General features: G+C 46.2%; 1 protein-coding gene across 1 annotated transcript in view; it reads left to right on the top strand.

The window, feature by feature from the left end:
* The window catches only part of LOC145337244 (guanylate-binding protein 1-like), a 65,642-nt gene that overhangs the window by 33,417 nt on the left and 16,550 nt on the right, over positions 1-15,675 (top strand). Inside the window, exons 7-11 of the mRNA XM_080182033.1 lie at positions 2,771-2,898; positions 3,773-3,882; positions 9,475-9,674; positions 11,672-11,914; positions 12,887-13,164. Of these exons, the coding sequence (XP_080038159.1) occupies positions 2,771-2,898; positions 3,773-3,882; positions 9,475-9,674; positions 11,672-11,914; positions 12,887-13,164 (959 nt within the window). The remainder of the gene's footprint in view (positions 1-2,770; positions 2,899-3,772; positions 3,883-9,474; positions 9,675-11,671; positions 11,915-12,886; positions 13,165-15,675) is intronic.

The raw sequence follows: 15,675 nt of genomic DNA, 5'->3' as shown, positions 1-15,675 counted from the left end.
ACTCCCGTACTCGCCTTGTTTCATCCCTCCAGCCTCTCCTCAGACTCTCTAAACATAAGAACATAAGAAATAGGAGCAGGAGTCGGCCATCTAGCCCTTCGAGCCTGCCCCGCCATTCAACAAGATCATGGCTGATCTGAAGTGGCTCAGTTCCACTTTCCCGCTTTCTCCCCTTAATTCCCGTCTATCAGAAACCTATCTACCCGTGACTTAAAAATATTTAGCGAGGCAGCCTCCACCACTTCAACGGGCAGAGAATTCCAGAGATTCACCACCCTTTGAGTGAAGAAGTTCCTCCTCAACTCCGTTCTAAACCACCCCCCCTTTACCTTGAGGCTGTGCCCCCTAGTCCTACTGTCCTTTCTGAGCCGGAAGAGTCTCTCCACCTCTATCCTATCCATCCCATTCATCATCTTATACGTCTCAATGAGATCTCCCCTCATTCTTCTAAACTCTAACGAGTACAAGCCTAGTTTATTCAGCCTCTCCTCATAGTTCAACCCCCTCAACTCCGGTATCAGCCTAGTGAACCTCCTCTGCACTCCCTCCAAGGCCAAAATGTCCTTGTGTAAGTGCGGCGCCCAAAACTGCACACAGTACTCCAGCTGCGGCCTCACCGATGCCCTATACAGCTGCAGCAAGTCCTCCCTACTTTTATATTCAATCCCCCTCGCTATGAAGGCCAGCATCCCATTCGCCTTCCTGACCACCTGCTGCACCTGCAGGCTGGGTTTTTGCGACTCATGCACAAGGACCCCGAGGTCCCTCTGCACCGTCGCCTGCTGCAGTTTTTCGCCACGTAAGTAATAGTCCTTCCTACCATTATTCCTACCAAAGCAAACCCAAGAAGCAAGATTCCCACTGAGATCATGCTTTCCTCTCTCCGTTTCTGCACCAGGGACTTTACACCCTCGATAGTTTCATTTCCATCTCAATTCACCTCGCCTTGTCCTCTCTGAGCTCACTAACCTCCCGCCCTCACTTAACCCCACCCTCCACATAAACTGCAATCGATATTAGCAACCATTCTCACAAACACAGTGTCATACCCTTTCTTCCCATTTTAAGAGTAGTGGGATGCCTTGCTATCTTAAAGCCGCTATACATGCAGGTTCTTGCGTAATATCCTGCATGTATAGCGGATAAATGTGTAGTGGGCCATTTTGGCAGGACCAATGAGATGAAGGAGTACAATATCAAGGGCAGGAGTCTTAGCTGTGTTGAGGAGCAGAAGGATCTTGGGGTCCGGGTCCACAGGACTCTTAAATCGACCTCACAGGTGGAGGATGTGGTCAAGAAGGCATATGGTGTACTGGCCTTCATTAATCGAGGGATTGAGTTTAGGAATCGGGAGGTAATGCTGCAACTTTATAAGACCCTTGTCAGACCCCACTTGGAGTACTGTGCGCAGTTCTGGTCGCCTCACTACAGGAAGGATGTGGAAGCTATTGAGAGGGTGCAGAGGAGATTTACAAGGATGTTGCCTGGATTGGGAGGCATGCCTTATGAGGATAGGTTGAGGGAGCTGGGACTCTTCTCCCTGGAGAGACGAAGGTTGAGAGGCGACCTGATAGAGGTTTATAAAATGTTGAGAGGAATTGATAGGGTGGATTCTCGGAGGCTATTTCCCAGGGCTGAAATGGTCGCTATGAGAGGGCACAGGTTTAAGGTGCTGGGGAGCAGGTACAGAGGAGATGTTAGGGGTAAGTTTTTCACTCAGAGGGTGGTGAGTGAGTGGAATCGGCTGCCGTCAGTGGTGGTGGAGGCGAACTCGCTGGAGTCTTTTAAAAGACTTCTGGATGAGTATATGGGATCTAATGGGATTGGGAGTTACAGATAGTTCTATGGCTTGGTAGGTATGGATGTGTTTGGCGCAACTTGTGGGCCGAAGGGCCTGTTTGTGCTGTAGTGTTCTATGTTCTATGTTATTGTCAAATGACAAATAAACATTCAGGTTAAATTCTTCTTTGTGAACATATTTACAGACAGATCATCGCCACCAACTTCTCATGGGAGTGAAAGCTCAGCAATAAATATTGGCCTTGCCACATATCTCATACATGATTAACGTAAAAGCATTATCTAAACCGGGAACAAACACATTCACCCAACCCATAGTGTAGAGAGGAACCTCTGCCGAGGCGCATTAACTCATTCATTCCTGTAATGCACCAAAGGGTTAAACCCTAACACGTCAACCAAATCCTTGCCTCTCCTGTACCAAGGGATTGTTCCCCTAACAAGTGGCCGTGTCGTTCCTGTAACACGCACAGGAGTTCCACCCAAATGTGTTCACCAATCCATGATGCAAGTCAGAAGAGGGTGTGAGCCAACTTATCTTTTTGTACTGGAGAGAATTTCTTTCTTATCAATATTACAGCACGCTCGGACAAACAGTACAATTCACATCAAAGGCGGTGTTTTTGTAAATCTGTCACACTTATATCTCTTTTTCAAGAACACCGTAGTCCCTCCCCACCTCACTACCTCACCCACCCTCCTCTACAAACCACCCCCCTCGCCTGTGTTGTGACGATAAGTAAATACAGGGTGAGTGAGGGGACTGAGTGTGGTATAACGTGATATTTATTTAATGTGCAGATGTGGAGAACAAGTGAGACATATCTCTGGTCTTTAGGAGGTTCTTTATTGTCAATGATTCTGTACCAGAGTAGGTAGTTTGTCATTACTGACTGTACTGGACCATTCACTCCAAACAGCCGAGCATTTCCCAACCTGTTCATTAACCTTTGCAATTGTGATTCTCCAGGTTTCTCACTCGGATCTACTGTCCAATCCCACACCAAGGGGATCTGGATGTGGTGCAGGCCCCACCCTAAGGAGCAGAATCACTGCTTGGTGCTCCTGGATACAGAAGGTCTGGGTGATGTCGAGAAAGTAAGAAAATTTCATCATTTCCACTCAAACCCTTTTAACTGGTGAACGAGGTGATGGGATCAGTAACCACAGAGACACATCCACCCGACACAGGCCTCAATCTTGGCTCAGTGAATAACAGGGGTAGCACAGTGGGTTAGCACTGCTGCTTCACAGCTCCATGGGTTCGATTCCTGGCTCGGGTCACTGTCTGTGTGGAGTTTGCACATTCTCCTCGTGTCTGCGTGGGTTTCCTCCGGGTGCTCCGGTTTCCTCCCACAGTCCAAAGATGTGCGGGTTAGGTTGATTGGCCATGATAAGAAATTGCCCCTTAGTGTCCAGGGATGTGTAGGTTAGAGTGGGTATAATATGTAGGGATATGGGGGTAGGGCCTGAGTGGGATTGTGTTCGGTGCAGACTCAATGGGCCGAAGGGCCTCTTTCTGCACTGTAGAGTTCTATGATATACTGAGTCACCCCAAGTCCTGTGTACAGAGTCTCAAGCACATTATCCAAGCAGTGCAGTCCCGAGGGAGTGCTGTACTACCAGTTGAGATGTTAAACTGTGGCTGTGTTCTGAGGTCGATGTAAAAGATCCCGTGGCTACTATTAACTGGGCCAAAATTTATCCCTCAACCAATATCAATAATACAGATGATCAATAATTCATCTAGCACATTGCTGTTTGTGATAACTTGCAATTCGATTGCTATTTTTTTTAACAAGAGCAATAGTGAGCACACTTCAGAAAGGACTTAGTACGAAAGTGTTTTGGGACTATTGTCCTGAAGTTGGTGCTGTAGAAATACTTCTTTTTCATTCCTGTTTGTACAGCTCTTCATATTGAAGACAGTGAGATGAGTGATGTGTTTCTTACTTTGTCCGTGCCCTTACAGGGTGATCAGAACAATGATTGCCAGATCTTCTCTCTGGCTGTTCTCCTGAGCAGCACGTTTGTGTACAACAGTGTGGGAACCATTGACCAGTACGCGGTGGACAAACTCAAGTATCTTTTTTATCTTGCTCTAACTTTCGGGAGAAATGCCTTCATTCTGAATGTGGCGAGAGTGAGGGACTCACTAAAATGTGGCGGGAAGGGTTAAAAAGCGTCGATACATTTAAAGTAGAGACCAGGGAAGAGCGTGAGGATCCCAAACTGTGGATTACTCTCTGACTTCCTGACTGACCAATTCCCTGTGGATCAAGTTACACAATAAGAAGTCTCACAACACCAGGTTAAAGTCCAACAAGTTTATTTGATAGTAAACCACAAGCTTTCGGAGCACTGTTGCTTCATCAAGTGAGTGGAAAGTTCTACTCAGAGAAGGGCGTATAAAGGCACACACAGTTTACAGAATACTGATTAGAATGTGAGTCTTTACAGCTAACCTCTAACCCATTCCGAAAGCTTGTGGTTTACTATCAAATAAACCTGTTGGACTTTAACCTGTTGTTGTGAGACTTCTTACTGTGTTTACCCCAGTCCGACGCCACATCGTGTTACAATCAGGCTGGGAGTAGAACATGTATTAACTCCGCAGGTCGTGCTAATAGTTAAAAAATCCACTTCACTCACAGCGATGACCAATTACTTACCTTCTCCCCTGGCTCCCAAATCAGAAAAGTCTTCAACCAATAAACTCAGAGTGATTCGTCTTTTAACAAGGATTGGTTAACACAATCGGGAAGTATCACTTTGTATTTCTTCCCAAAAGATTCCCAGCACAAAAGAGAACAGGCAAAAGTCACGCTGCAGTATAATGGAGTACAATGTTAGCAAGTGTGAGGTTATCCACTTTGGCAGGAATAATAGTAGGAGGGATTATTATTTAAAGGGCGAAAAGCTGCAGCATGCTACGGTGCAGAGGGACCTGGAGGTCCTTGTGCACGAGTCGCAAAAACCCAGTCTGCAGGTGCAGCAGGTGGTCAGGAAGGCGAATGGGGTGCTGGCCTTTATAGCGAGGGGGTTTGAATATAAAAGTAGGGAGGTCTTGCTGCAACTGTACAGGGCACTGGTGAGGCTGCAGCTGGAGTACTGTGTGCAGTTTTGGGCGCCGCACTTGCGCAAGGATACATTGGCCTTGGAGGGAGTGCAGAGGAGGTTCACTAGGCTGATACCGGAGATGAGGGGGTTGGACTATGAAGAGAGACTAAATAGACTGGGTCTGTACTCGTTGGAGTTTAGAAGGATGAGGGGGGATCTTATAGAGACGTATAAGATAATGAAAGGGATGGATAGGGTAGAGGTAGAGAGATTCTTCCCTCTTAGAAAGGACAGCAGGACTAGAGGGCACAGCCTCAAGATAAGGGGGAGACAGTTTAGATTGGAGTTGAGGAGGAACTTCTTCACTCAAAGGGTGGTGAATCTCTGGAATTCTCTGCCTGTTGAAGTGGTGGAGGCTGCCTCGCTAAATATATTTAAGTCACGGGTAGATAGGTTTCTGATAGACAAGGGAATTAGGGTTATGGAAAGTGGAACTGATCCACTTCAGATCAGCCACGATCTTATTGAATGGCGGGGCAGGCTCGAAGGGCTAGATAGCCTACTCCTGCTCCTATTTCTTATGACCTTATACAGAGCTGGGCCGTAGAGGGTGGGTGTTATAAAATGGAGGATAAAGTTGACAGGTTCTTGACAGTGTAGTGTTCCTCGTGTGAAGACTGGCCACTGATCCTGACAGATATCTGGGAGTTCCCAACACCTGGTCTCAGCTTTGTAGGTGTAAATGTAGATGTTCAGGTGAAGGTTCTCTGGTTATTAGGAACACACAATTTTAGGCGAGAGAGAGAGAGAGGGGGGAGTAAGAGAGGGAGCGAGAGAGAGCCAGTTCGAGAAACCTCCTTTCTTCAGCTTGTTTCTCAGCTGAATTCAAAGCCAGCAGATTCACAACTGCCATTTGTTCTTCTGCTGTCTCATGTGATTTCCAGCCAGAGGTATTTTCAGCTGTCCCCTGCCCCCCCGTCAATGACAATGATTCTGAGCGACCCACCACACTTTTCTCAAGTATTGTAAAGTCAGCTGATCTCCGAGAAAAGGCTGCTTGTTGACATTTTGAGGTTTTGAAAAAAAACATTCGTGGTTCATGGGCTGGCCAACATTTAGTGATGGTGTGGAGATGCCGGCTCGGGTAAACACAGTAAGAAGTCTCACAACACCAGGTTAAAGTCCAACGGGTTTCTTTGAAAGCTTGTGGCGTTTACTATAATAATCCTGTTGGACTTTAACCGAGTGTTGTGAGACTTGTTACAACATGGATTGCCCATCCCGAAGAGGGCAGTTGAGAGTCAACAACATCGTTGTGGTTCTGGAGTGACATGTAAGCCAGACTGTGTAAGGACAGTAAACTTCCTACCGTAAAAGGCATTAGAAATGCTAAATGTACAAAGCGTGTCATGTTCTTATGATTCGTAAAAGAAAGTCTTGGGCAGTTTTCTCAGTCTCTTTCAGTCAACAAGATCTTCTAGTCAGGGGAGCCACGCCTGACACCATATCGGCGGGACTGGAACATCCTGCCAGTGGCCAACGTTAGAACACGACAGCATAAAACAGGCCCTTCGGCCCACAGTGTTGCTGCTCCTGCTGCTGTCCATCACACAGGGGGTCGGGGAGGAGGGGGTGCGGAAAATCCCAGCCCAGTCTTGACACATTGAGCAGGATTTTCCGTTCTCGCCGCAGCATATACAACAGTGACGGGGCAGCCTGCCAGCGGCTAACAGCAGGGTCCTCTGGAAACTTTTGGCTTTTCGTCAGTAGGACAGGGACAAGCGGAACATTAAAGATGTCTCCCCAATGGTGAAGGGTGAGATTTATAAGCCAGGGCCATCTAGTGGCTTGTGGCTGAAATTACATGGTGACAATGAATGGTGACAGTTCGGGGGACATGTCAACCCCATCATTTACAACTAAAAGTGACCCGGCCTTATCACAATCCAAATCTTGAATTTGTGACTGAGATGTGTGCCTTTTCACAGACTTGCTGCAGAACAGTCCAGAAGAAAGCCATTTAGCTCATCATATCTGCACTAGCTTTCCAAAGCAGCGATTTACTTAGTTCCATTGTCTTCCCCCCATAGCAACAGCACACAGATAACAGTCTAATTGTCTTTTGAATGTTTCAGTTGAACCTGTCTCCACCACACTCTCAGACAGTACATTCCAGATCCTAACCACTCGCTGTGTGAATCTGTCTCCACCACACTCTCAGACAGTACATTCCAGATCCTAACCACTCACTGTGTGAATCTGTCTCCACCACGCTCTCAGACAGTACATTCCAGATCCTAACCACTCGCTGTGTGAATCTGTCTCCACCACACTCTCAGACAGTACATTCCAGATCCTAACCACTCGCTGTGTGCATCTGCCTTCACCACACTCTCCGACAGTGTATTCCAGATCCTAACCACTCGCTGTGTGAATCTGTCTCCACCACACTCTCAGACAGTACATTCCAGATCCTAACCACTCGCTGTGTGAATCTGTCTCCACTACACTCTCAGACAGTACATTCCAGATCCTAACCACTCGCTGTATGAATCTGTCTCCACCACGCTCTCAGACAGTGCATTCCAGATCCTAACCACTCACTGTGTGAATCTGTCTCCACCACACTCTCAGACAGTACATTCCAGATCCTAACCACTCGCTGTGTGAATCTGTCTCCACCACACTCTCAGACAGTACATTCCAGATCCTAACCACTCGCTGTGTGAATCTGTCTCCACCACACTCTCAGACAGTACATTCCAGATCCTAACCACTCGCTGTGTGAATCTGTCTCCACCACGCTCTCAGACAGTGTATTCCAGATCCTAACCACTTGCTGTGTGAATCTGTCTCCACCACACTCTCAGACAGTGCATTCCAGATCCTAACCACTCGCTGTGTGAATCTGTCTCCACCACACTCTCAGACAGTACATTCCAGATCCTAACCACTTGCTGTGTGAATCTGTCTCCACCACACTCTCAGACAGTACATTCCAGATCCTAACCACTCGCTGTGTAAGAAACATTTTTATGTCACTTACACCAGAGTTGTAAATATCTGATAGAGGATGTTATTTTTGTTCCTATCATAGTTTTCACTCTTTTTAGGCTCCCTCATTACTCCTACACGTTTGACGTTTATAGATTTTCTTTTTCAGAATTGACAGACCTGGTGGTTCCTCTTTATGCCCTCCTTGACGTCTTTACGTTTCAGTATTTGGATAGTTTACTGTTTCTGGAGCCTTGTTCCCACTAACTGCAGCTCTGTGTCTGCTTAGTTTCTCCTTTGGTGCTGCTGAAATATTTAATCTCTGTGTCTCAGCTGCCCAGCTGTCGCACCTCCTCTTTAGTGAGTTCAGACGAATCTTTCCTTTCACACTTTCAGCCTGTCCACTCACTGAAGCTCTCCACCACGCTCTCAGACAGTGCATTCCAGATCCTAACCACTCACTGTGTGAATCTGTCTCCACCACACTCTCAGACAGTGTATTCCAGATCCTAACCACTCACTGTGTGAATCTGTCTCCACCTGACATGAAGATAAGTGGAAAAGCAAATTGCGCGGAGGGTGTGGAAAGTCTGCAGAGAGATCTGGATAGGCTGAGCGAGTGGGCGAGGACCTGGCAGATGGAGTACAATGTTAGCAAGTGTGAGGTTATCCACTTTGGCAGGAATAATAGTCGGAGGGATTATTATTTAAAAGGCGAAAAGCTGCAGCGTGCTACGGTGCAGAGGGACCTGGAGGTCCTTGTGCACGAGTCGCAAAAACCCAGTCTGCAGGTGCAGCAGGTGATCAGGAAGGCGAATGGGATGCTGGCCTTCATAGCGAGGGGGATTGAATATAAAAGTAGGGAGGTCTTGCTGCAGCTGTATAGGGCATTGGTGAGGCCGCAGCTGGAGTACTGTGTGCAGTTTTGGTCGCCGCACTTGCGCAAGGATATATTGGCCTTGGAGGAAGTGCAAAGGAGGTTCACTAGGCTGATACCGGAGATGAGGGGGTTGGACTATGAAGAGAGACTAAATAGACTGGGTCTGTACTCGTTGGAGTTTAGAAGGATGAGGGGGGGATCTTATAGAGACGTATAAGATGATGAAAGGGATGGATAGGATAGAGGTGGAGAGACTCTTCCCGCTCAGAAAGGACAGTAGGACTAGGGGGCACAGCCTCAAGATAAAGGGGGGGCGGTTTAGAACGGAGTTGAGGAAGAACTTCTTCACTCAAAGGGTGGTGAATCTCTGGAATTCTCTGCCCGTTGAAGTGGTGGAGGCTGCCTCGCTAAATATTTTTAAGACGCGGGTTGATGGGTTTTTGATAAGAGAGGGGATTAAGGGTTATGGGGAGAGGGCGGGAATGTGGAACTGAGCCACGACAGATCAGCCATGATCTTATTGAATGGCGGGGCAGGCTCGAAGGGCTAGATGGCCTACTCCTGCTCCTATTTCTTATGTTCTTAACTCCCCTCCCCATCGGACTTCTGCCACTTTTCACAATTTGCTCATTAAACGACAGCTTCCCGATCCCTGATAACAGCAATCAGCACCGACAGTGTTTTGAAGTTATTGCCTGGTATAAAATATTGTCATTAGTCATTTCCTTAACAGAATCCAGCTTCATTTCCAAACTGACAGAGCTGATCAAAGTGAAGTCCGGTGCTGGAGATGATGATGAGGAGGAGGAAGAGTTGGATTTACTAAAGATTTCTCCAGCTTTTGTTTGGACAGTGCGGGATTTCACCCTGGAACTGAAAATCGATGGCCAGGATGTCACAGCAGATGACTATTTAGACCATGGGCTTCAACTCAAAAAAGGCACAACTCTAAATATCCAATATCAATGAGAGATTGACTGATTTATTATTATCACATGTATTAACATACAGTGAAAAGTATTGTTTCTTGCGCACTGTACAGACAAAACATACCGTTCATAGAGAAGGAAAGGAGAGAGTGCAGAATGTAGTGTCACAGTCATAGCTAGAGTGTAGAGAAAGATCAACGTAATGCGAGGTAGGTCCATTCAAAAGTCTGACAGCAGCAGGGAAGAAGCTGTTATTGAGTCAGTTGGTACGTGACCTTAGACTTTTCTCTCTTTTTCCCAATGGAAGAAGGTGGAAGAGAGAATGCCTGAGCTGCGTGAGGTCCTTAATTTACAATGGGCTGCTTTTCCAAGGCACTTGTGTTACTCCAGCGTGTTATCACCACTATTTTCACCACTAGAGCAATACACTTCTAGAATGAAAAAGCTCCAGAGACCATTCAGGCCATCGTGTCTTTGCTGTTTCTATAACAGAACTCTCCAATTAGTCCCACTTCTCCTTCCATATTTCCACTTCCCCGAAAATGTCTCCACTTCAAATAGTCCCCCAATTCCCTTTTAATAATTATTATTGAATCTGTTTTCCTCAATACTGGATTCCTGATCATAAAAACTCTTGGCGTAAAAAATCATCTCATCTCCCCTCCAATTCTGCTGCGGATTACCTTAAAACTGTGGTTACTGACCCTTTTGCCATTGGATCCGGTGTTTCCTAATTTCCTTATCGTTCCCTGTAACTTTCTCTGCTTCAAGGAGACGAATCCCGGCTTCTCCAATCTCTCCAGGAACTGAAGCCCCACATCTCAGGGACCAGTCTAATAAATCTCCTGACTGAGACCATAAGATGTAGGAGCAGAATGAGGCCACTCAGCCCATCAAGTCTGCTCTGTCATTCAATCACGGCTGATATTTTTCTCATCCCCGTAACCCCTGACCCCCTTATTAATAAAGGACTTATTTATTCTTTATGATCTCAAAGATCCACAGCCTTCTGTGGCAAAAAGTTCCGCAGATTCCCCCCTCTCTGGCTGAGGAAATTCCTCCTCATCTCTGTTTTAAAGGATCGTCCCTTAAGCCTGAGGTTTTGCATCCTCTCTAACTCTCTACAGTCTAACAATATCACTCTAACAATCTGTACCTCTGTTCTGCCATTCACACCTTCTTAATGGATGCTCTTCGCAGCCTTTATCATCTCCAGTTACATTCCCCGTGTCCGGTTTGTCTCCCCATCCTCAGAGTAGAAAGCTTGTCTGATTATCCTTGCTTTCAGCTCTGACGAAGGCTCGAAACGTTGGCTGTCTTCTCTCTCCACAGGCGCTGTCAGACCCAATCCAGCATTTTTTGCTTTTGTTTTCGATTCCAGCGTCCGCAGTATTTTGTCTAACAACGTTACTATTGGCCTTGGAGAGGGAGCGGCTTAGCTTCACTAGAGAGGTACCAGGGCTAAAGGGGTTAAATGAGGCCACGTAAACATGTCTATTCCAACGATTAGTGGAGATGGCGTCGAGGTCTTTCAAGCGATTCAGAGAGAAACTGTTTCCTGCACTAGATTCTGAACAATCTTAAACTTTTGGTGTAATGTTAAAAAAAGGAGATTTGTGGTCAAGTCATTTTCATCTTGTACACATCAGGCCAATTCACAAGAATACCAATTATTAAGGGGACAACAACCTAACACTGCACAAGAACAATTTACACCCACATCATACCCAAATTTTAAAGTTATAGACAGGTTATTCACGAACAAACTCAGAGGCACATTTTCACACAATGTGGTGAAAATCTTGAACTCTTCTCAAAAGAGGTGCTATTATGAGTAACATTTTCCAAGACTGAGATGCTTAGATTGCCGCTACTATAGTCGAGTAAAGGGAAGCAGTAGGTGAGGGTCAAAAGCAGGGAAATGGATATTAGGACCTTTTATTTTATGTTGTTCGAAACTCTTGTACAGGCGAATGTGGCTTTTGTTTTCTCGTTCACCCAAATGCAGGTTACTCGCAAAAAGTGAGGGATTATAACCAGCCCCGCGAGTGCATTCGGAACTACTTCAAGTCTCGCAAATGTTTCGTTTTCGTTCAGCCCACGGCCAGTTCGAATTTAAACCAGGTGGAAACGCTCCAGGAAAGTCAACTTGACCCCAAGTTTGTTGAGATGTGCCACAAGTTTTGTGACTACATCTACCTTGAATCAGAGCCCAAAACAATCAAAGGTGGTCACAGGATCAACGGTCATAGTAAGTGCAGCACAATCACGTGTCAGTGTCACGTCAGTGTCACAGGGAACGGTGCGCAGTTCTGGTCACCTCGCTACGGGAAGGATGTGGAAGCTATTGAGAGGGTGCAGAGGAGATTTACAAGGGTGTTGCCTGGACTGGGAGGCATGCCTTATGAAGATAGGTTGAGGGAGCTGGGACTCTTCTCCCTGGAGAGACGAAGGTTGAGAGGCGACCTGATAGAGATTTATAAAATGTTGAGAGGTATAGATAGGGTGGGTTCTTGGAGGCTATTTCCCATGGCTGAAATGGTCGCTACGAGAGGACACAGGTTTAAGGTGCTGGGGAGCAGGTACAGAGGAGATGTCAGGGGTAAGTTTTTCACTCAGAGGGTGGTGAGTGAATGGAATCGGCTGCCGTGTAGGGGCAAACTCGCTGGGGTCTTTTAAAAAACTTCTGGATGAGTATATGGGATCTAATGGGATTGGGAGTTACAGATAGTTCTATGGCTTGGTAGGTATGGATATGATCGGCGCAACTTGTGGGTCGAAGGGCCTGTTTGTGCTGTAGTGTTCGACGTTCTACGTCAGCTCACTGGAGCGTTATTGGCTGCTGTTATATTTAACAAACTCTTTAATAGCTTTGCACTTGGTCTGTTCAGCTCTCTCTTTTCTCCTTTCTAAGTTTGTTGCTTATCGAGATGGGAGGGAAAGGAATATTTTCTATTTCGGACTGTCCTCATCTGAGTGTTCACATCCAACAGTAGGCAGACTGAGATTTGTGTCCAAGTCTCAGAACACGAAACCCTCAGTGGCAATTTTCACTTTAATGTTAAAAGTCTGCCTTTAGTCTCTGACTGACACCAGCAATTTAATGGCAGTCAGAGCTGGATTGGAGGTCGTGTGGTTGAGTATGTCACCCTCACTAGGAGGGTTAACCCTCCACATTTACAAATATTCTATAATGAGCTGATTATTCTGATGTTTATTGCAGAGTTGGCAGCGTTAGCTAAGATCTACGTTGAGGCCATTGCCAGTGGGGCAGTACCTTGTATAGAGGATGCTGTCACCAGTATGGTGAAGAGTGAAAATGAAGCTGCCGTCGCAGATGGCATCGCCCTCTATAAACAACAAATGGACCTGGGGGTGAAACCACCGGCTGAAACGGAAGAACTGGCAAAGGTGGACAGTCAGTGTCGGAAAGAGGCCTGCGAATTCTTCATGAAGAATTCTTTCAAAGACCAGGATCAGGTTTATTACAATAAGCTACTGGTGAGAACTTAAACCACAATAAAATGAAGACAGTTTAAAGGAATTGGCCATTTTAAGGGCCTACCTTCTCCAAAGATCCAGCACCAACAACATCAGTGTACATTCAGATCCTCTCCTTTTCATCTTAGGATGAAATCACTCGCTGGTTCCCTAAAGATGATTAAATAGTCATTTAATCGTACATTTTGCACTGTTCAGATCTGACTTGATGATTTTCTAGGCAAGTAGAAAACTACTGGAGCCCCCCTCCCCACCCCACGCTGCCCAATCCTTCCTCCAACACAAACCCCATCCCCTCCCACGCCACACAGACAGTATATGAGTGGTATCCCTTGGGAGTTAGGATGCAGTCACATTCCGATTATTGCTGAGATTTTCCGCCCACTGAACAGGTAAGGAAGTAAAAGCTGTGTCTAGAGGAATAGTTCACCCCACTCCCCTTTTCCCCAAAACTGTTCCCCCTGGCTCTACTCCTACTCAGAAACTGGTAAATCGCTAACTTATTCCAGTTCATTAACCTGGAACATTCACACCATATAACCAGCTGTATAACCCAACATATATTCATATTGCCAGCTCTCACTGGGCGTCTACTCCATCACATTTAATGTCGCATCTATATTTACAGTTTTCCACCAGTTATTTGCACATTATATTTTGTTAAATAACATGGCCAATGAACAGCTGAGAGATTGTCGAGATATATCCTGGTTTCCTTCTAAAAAATTTGCAGAATATCACCTTCTCCATTTATGATAAGATCTTTGTTGCTTGCACTTGTCTTTTTTTTGAATTGATTTTTTATTTATTAGCTTTGCAAGTAGGCTTACATTAACACTGCAATGAAGTTACTGTGAAAATCCCTAGTCACCACACTCCAGCGCCTGTTTGGGTACACTGAGGGAGAATTTAGCACCTGACCAGCATGTCTTTTGGAGTGTTGGAGGGAACCGGAGCACCTGGAGGAAACCCACGCTGATATGGGGAGAATGTGCAGGTTCGATACACACAGTGACCCGAGGCCGGAATTGAACCTGGGTCCCTGGTGCTGTGAGGCTAATTACTCTGCCACCATGCCATCCACCTCCCACCTCTTACCTCCTCGGCCCTCCACACCCTTTTCCCACAACCAATGTATCCTATTTTTGTTCATCTTGTGTAAGGAAGCCTGACTGGAAAGGAACTAGGGGAATTTCACAGTAACTTCATTGCAGAGTTAATGTAAGCAATACTTGTGATGAATAAATAAACTTTAACTTTAGTCAGCTACAGGCTGACCAGATGCTGGCAAACAAGGATAAAGAGCTGGCAGGTAAGGAGGTTGCAGGGGGAATATTATATTATAACGCCCAGTCCTGAGCCTCCCTTCTAAAAGGCTCAGGTAACAAGTTGCAGCTGGTACGGCCATTGCCTGTTACCAGGGGAACTCGTACTCGACGAACCCACAGACAAATCAACAGTGATTTTCCCTGGACACATGACTGTTATAGAACATCGAACACTACAGCACAAACAGGCCCTTCGGCCCACAAGTTGCGCCGAACACATCCATATCTACTGAGCCATAGAACTATCTGTAACTCCCAATCCCATTAAATCCCATATACTCATCCAGAAGTCTTCTAAAAGACCCCAGCAAGTTCGCCTCTACCACCACTGACGGCAGCCGATTCCACTCACTCACCACCCTCTGAGTGAAAAACTTACCCCTGACATCTCCTCTGTACTTGCTTCCCAGCACCTTAAACCTGCGTCCTCTCGTAGTGACCATTTCAGCCCTGGGAAATAGCCTCCGAGAATCCACCCTATCTATTCCTCTCAACATTTTATAAACCTCTATCAGGTCGTCTCTCAACCTTCGTCTCTCCAGGGAGAAGAGTCCCAGCTCCCTCAACCTATCCTCATAAGGCATGCCTCCCAATCCAGGCAACATCCTTGTAAATCTCCTCTGCACCCTCTCAATAGCTTCCACATCCTTCCTATAGTGAGGCGACCAGAACTGCGCACAGTACTCCAAGTGGGGTCTGACAAGGGTCTTATAAAGTTGCAGCATTACCTCCCGACTCCTAAACTCAATCCCTCGGTTAATGAAGGCCAGTACACCATACGCCTTCTTGACCACATCCTCCACCTGTGAGGTCAATTTAAGAGTCCTGTGGACCTGGACCCCAAGATCCTTCTGCTCCTCAACACAGCCAAGACTCCTGCCCTTGATATTGTACTCCTTCATCTCATTGGTCCTGCCAAAATGGACCACTACACATTTATCCGCGTTGAAGTCCATCTGCCACTTCTCCACCCAGTCTTGCATCCTATATATAATATTCATGATGTGTGTTGTCCGAAACATAATCCAGAGGCCTCTGATAATGATCCGGTGAGTTAAATTCTCTCCCCAGATGTTTACGGATTTGCAATGATTTTCCCAACATTTTCTAGTATTAACAGTTATTAGTTCTTCCAGGCTAACTCAGACCCGATCCGATTCCTACTCCTATGCTGTTGTTTGAC

The sequence above is a fragment of the Carcharhinus amblyrhynchos genome, unplaced genomic scaffold, assembly GCF_965287045.1.
Source record: "Carcharhinus amblyrhynchos unplaced genomic scaffold, sCarAmb.v2.hapA scaffold_45, whole genome shotgun sequence".
Classification (NCBI taxonomy): domain Eukaryota; kingdom Metazoa; phylum Chordata; class Chondrichthyes; order Carcharhiniformes; family Carcharhinidae; genus Carcharhinus; species Carcharhinus amblyrhynchos.
Note: the sequence above shows the minus strand (reverse complement) of the source record. Positions and strands in the feature narration are given on the sequence as shown.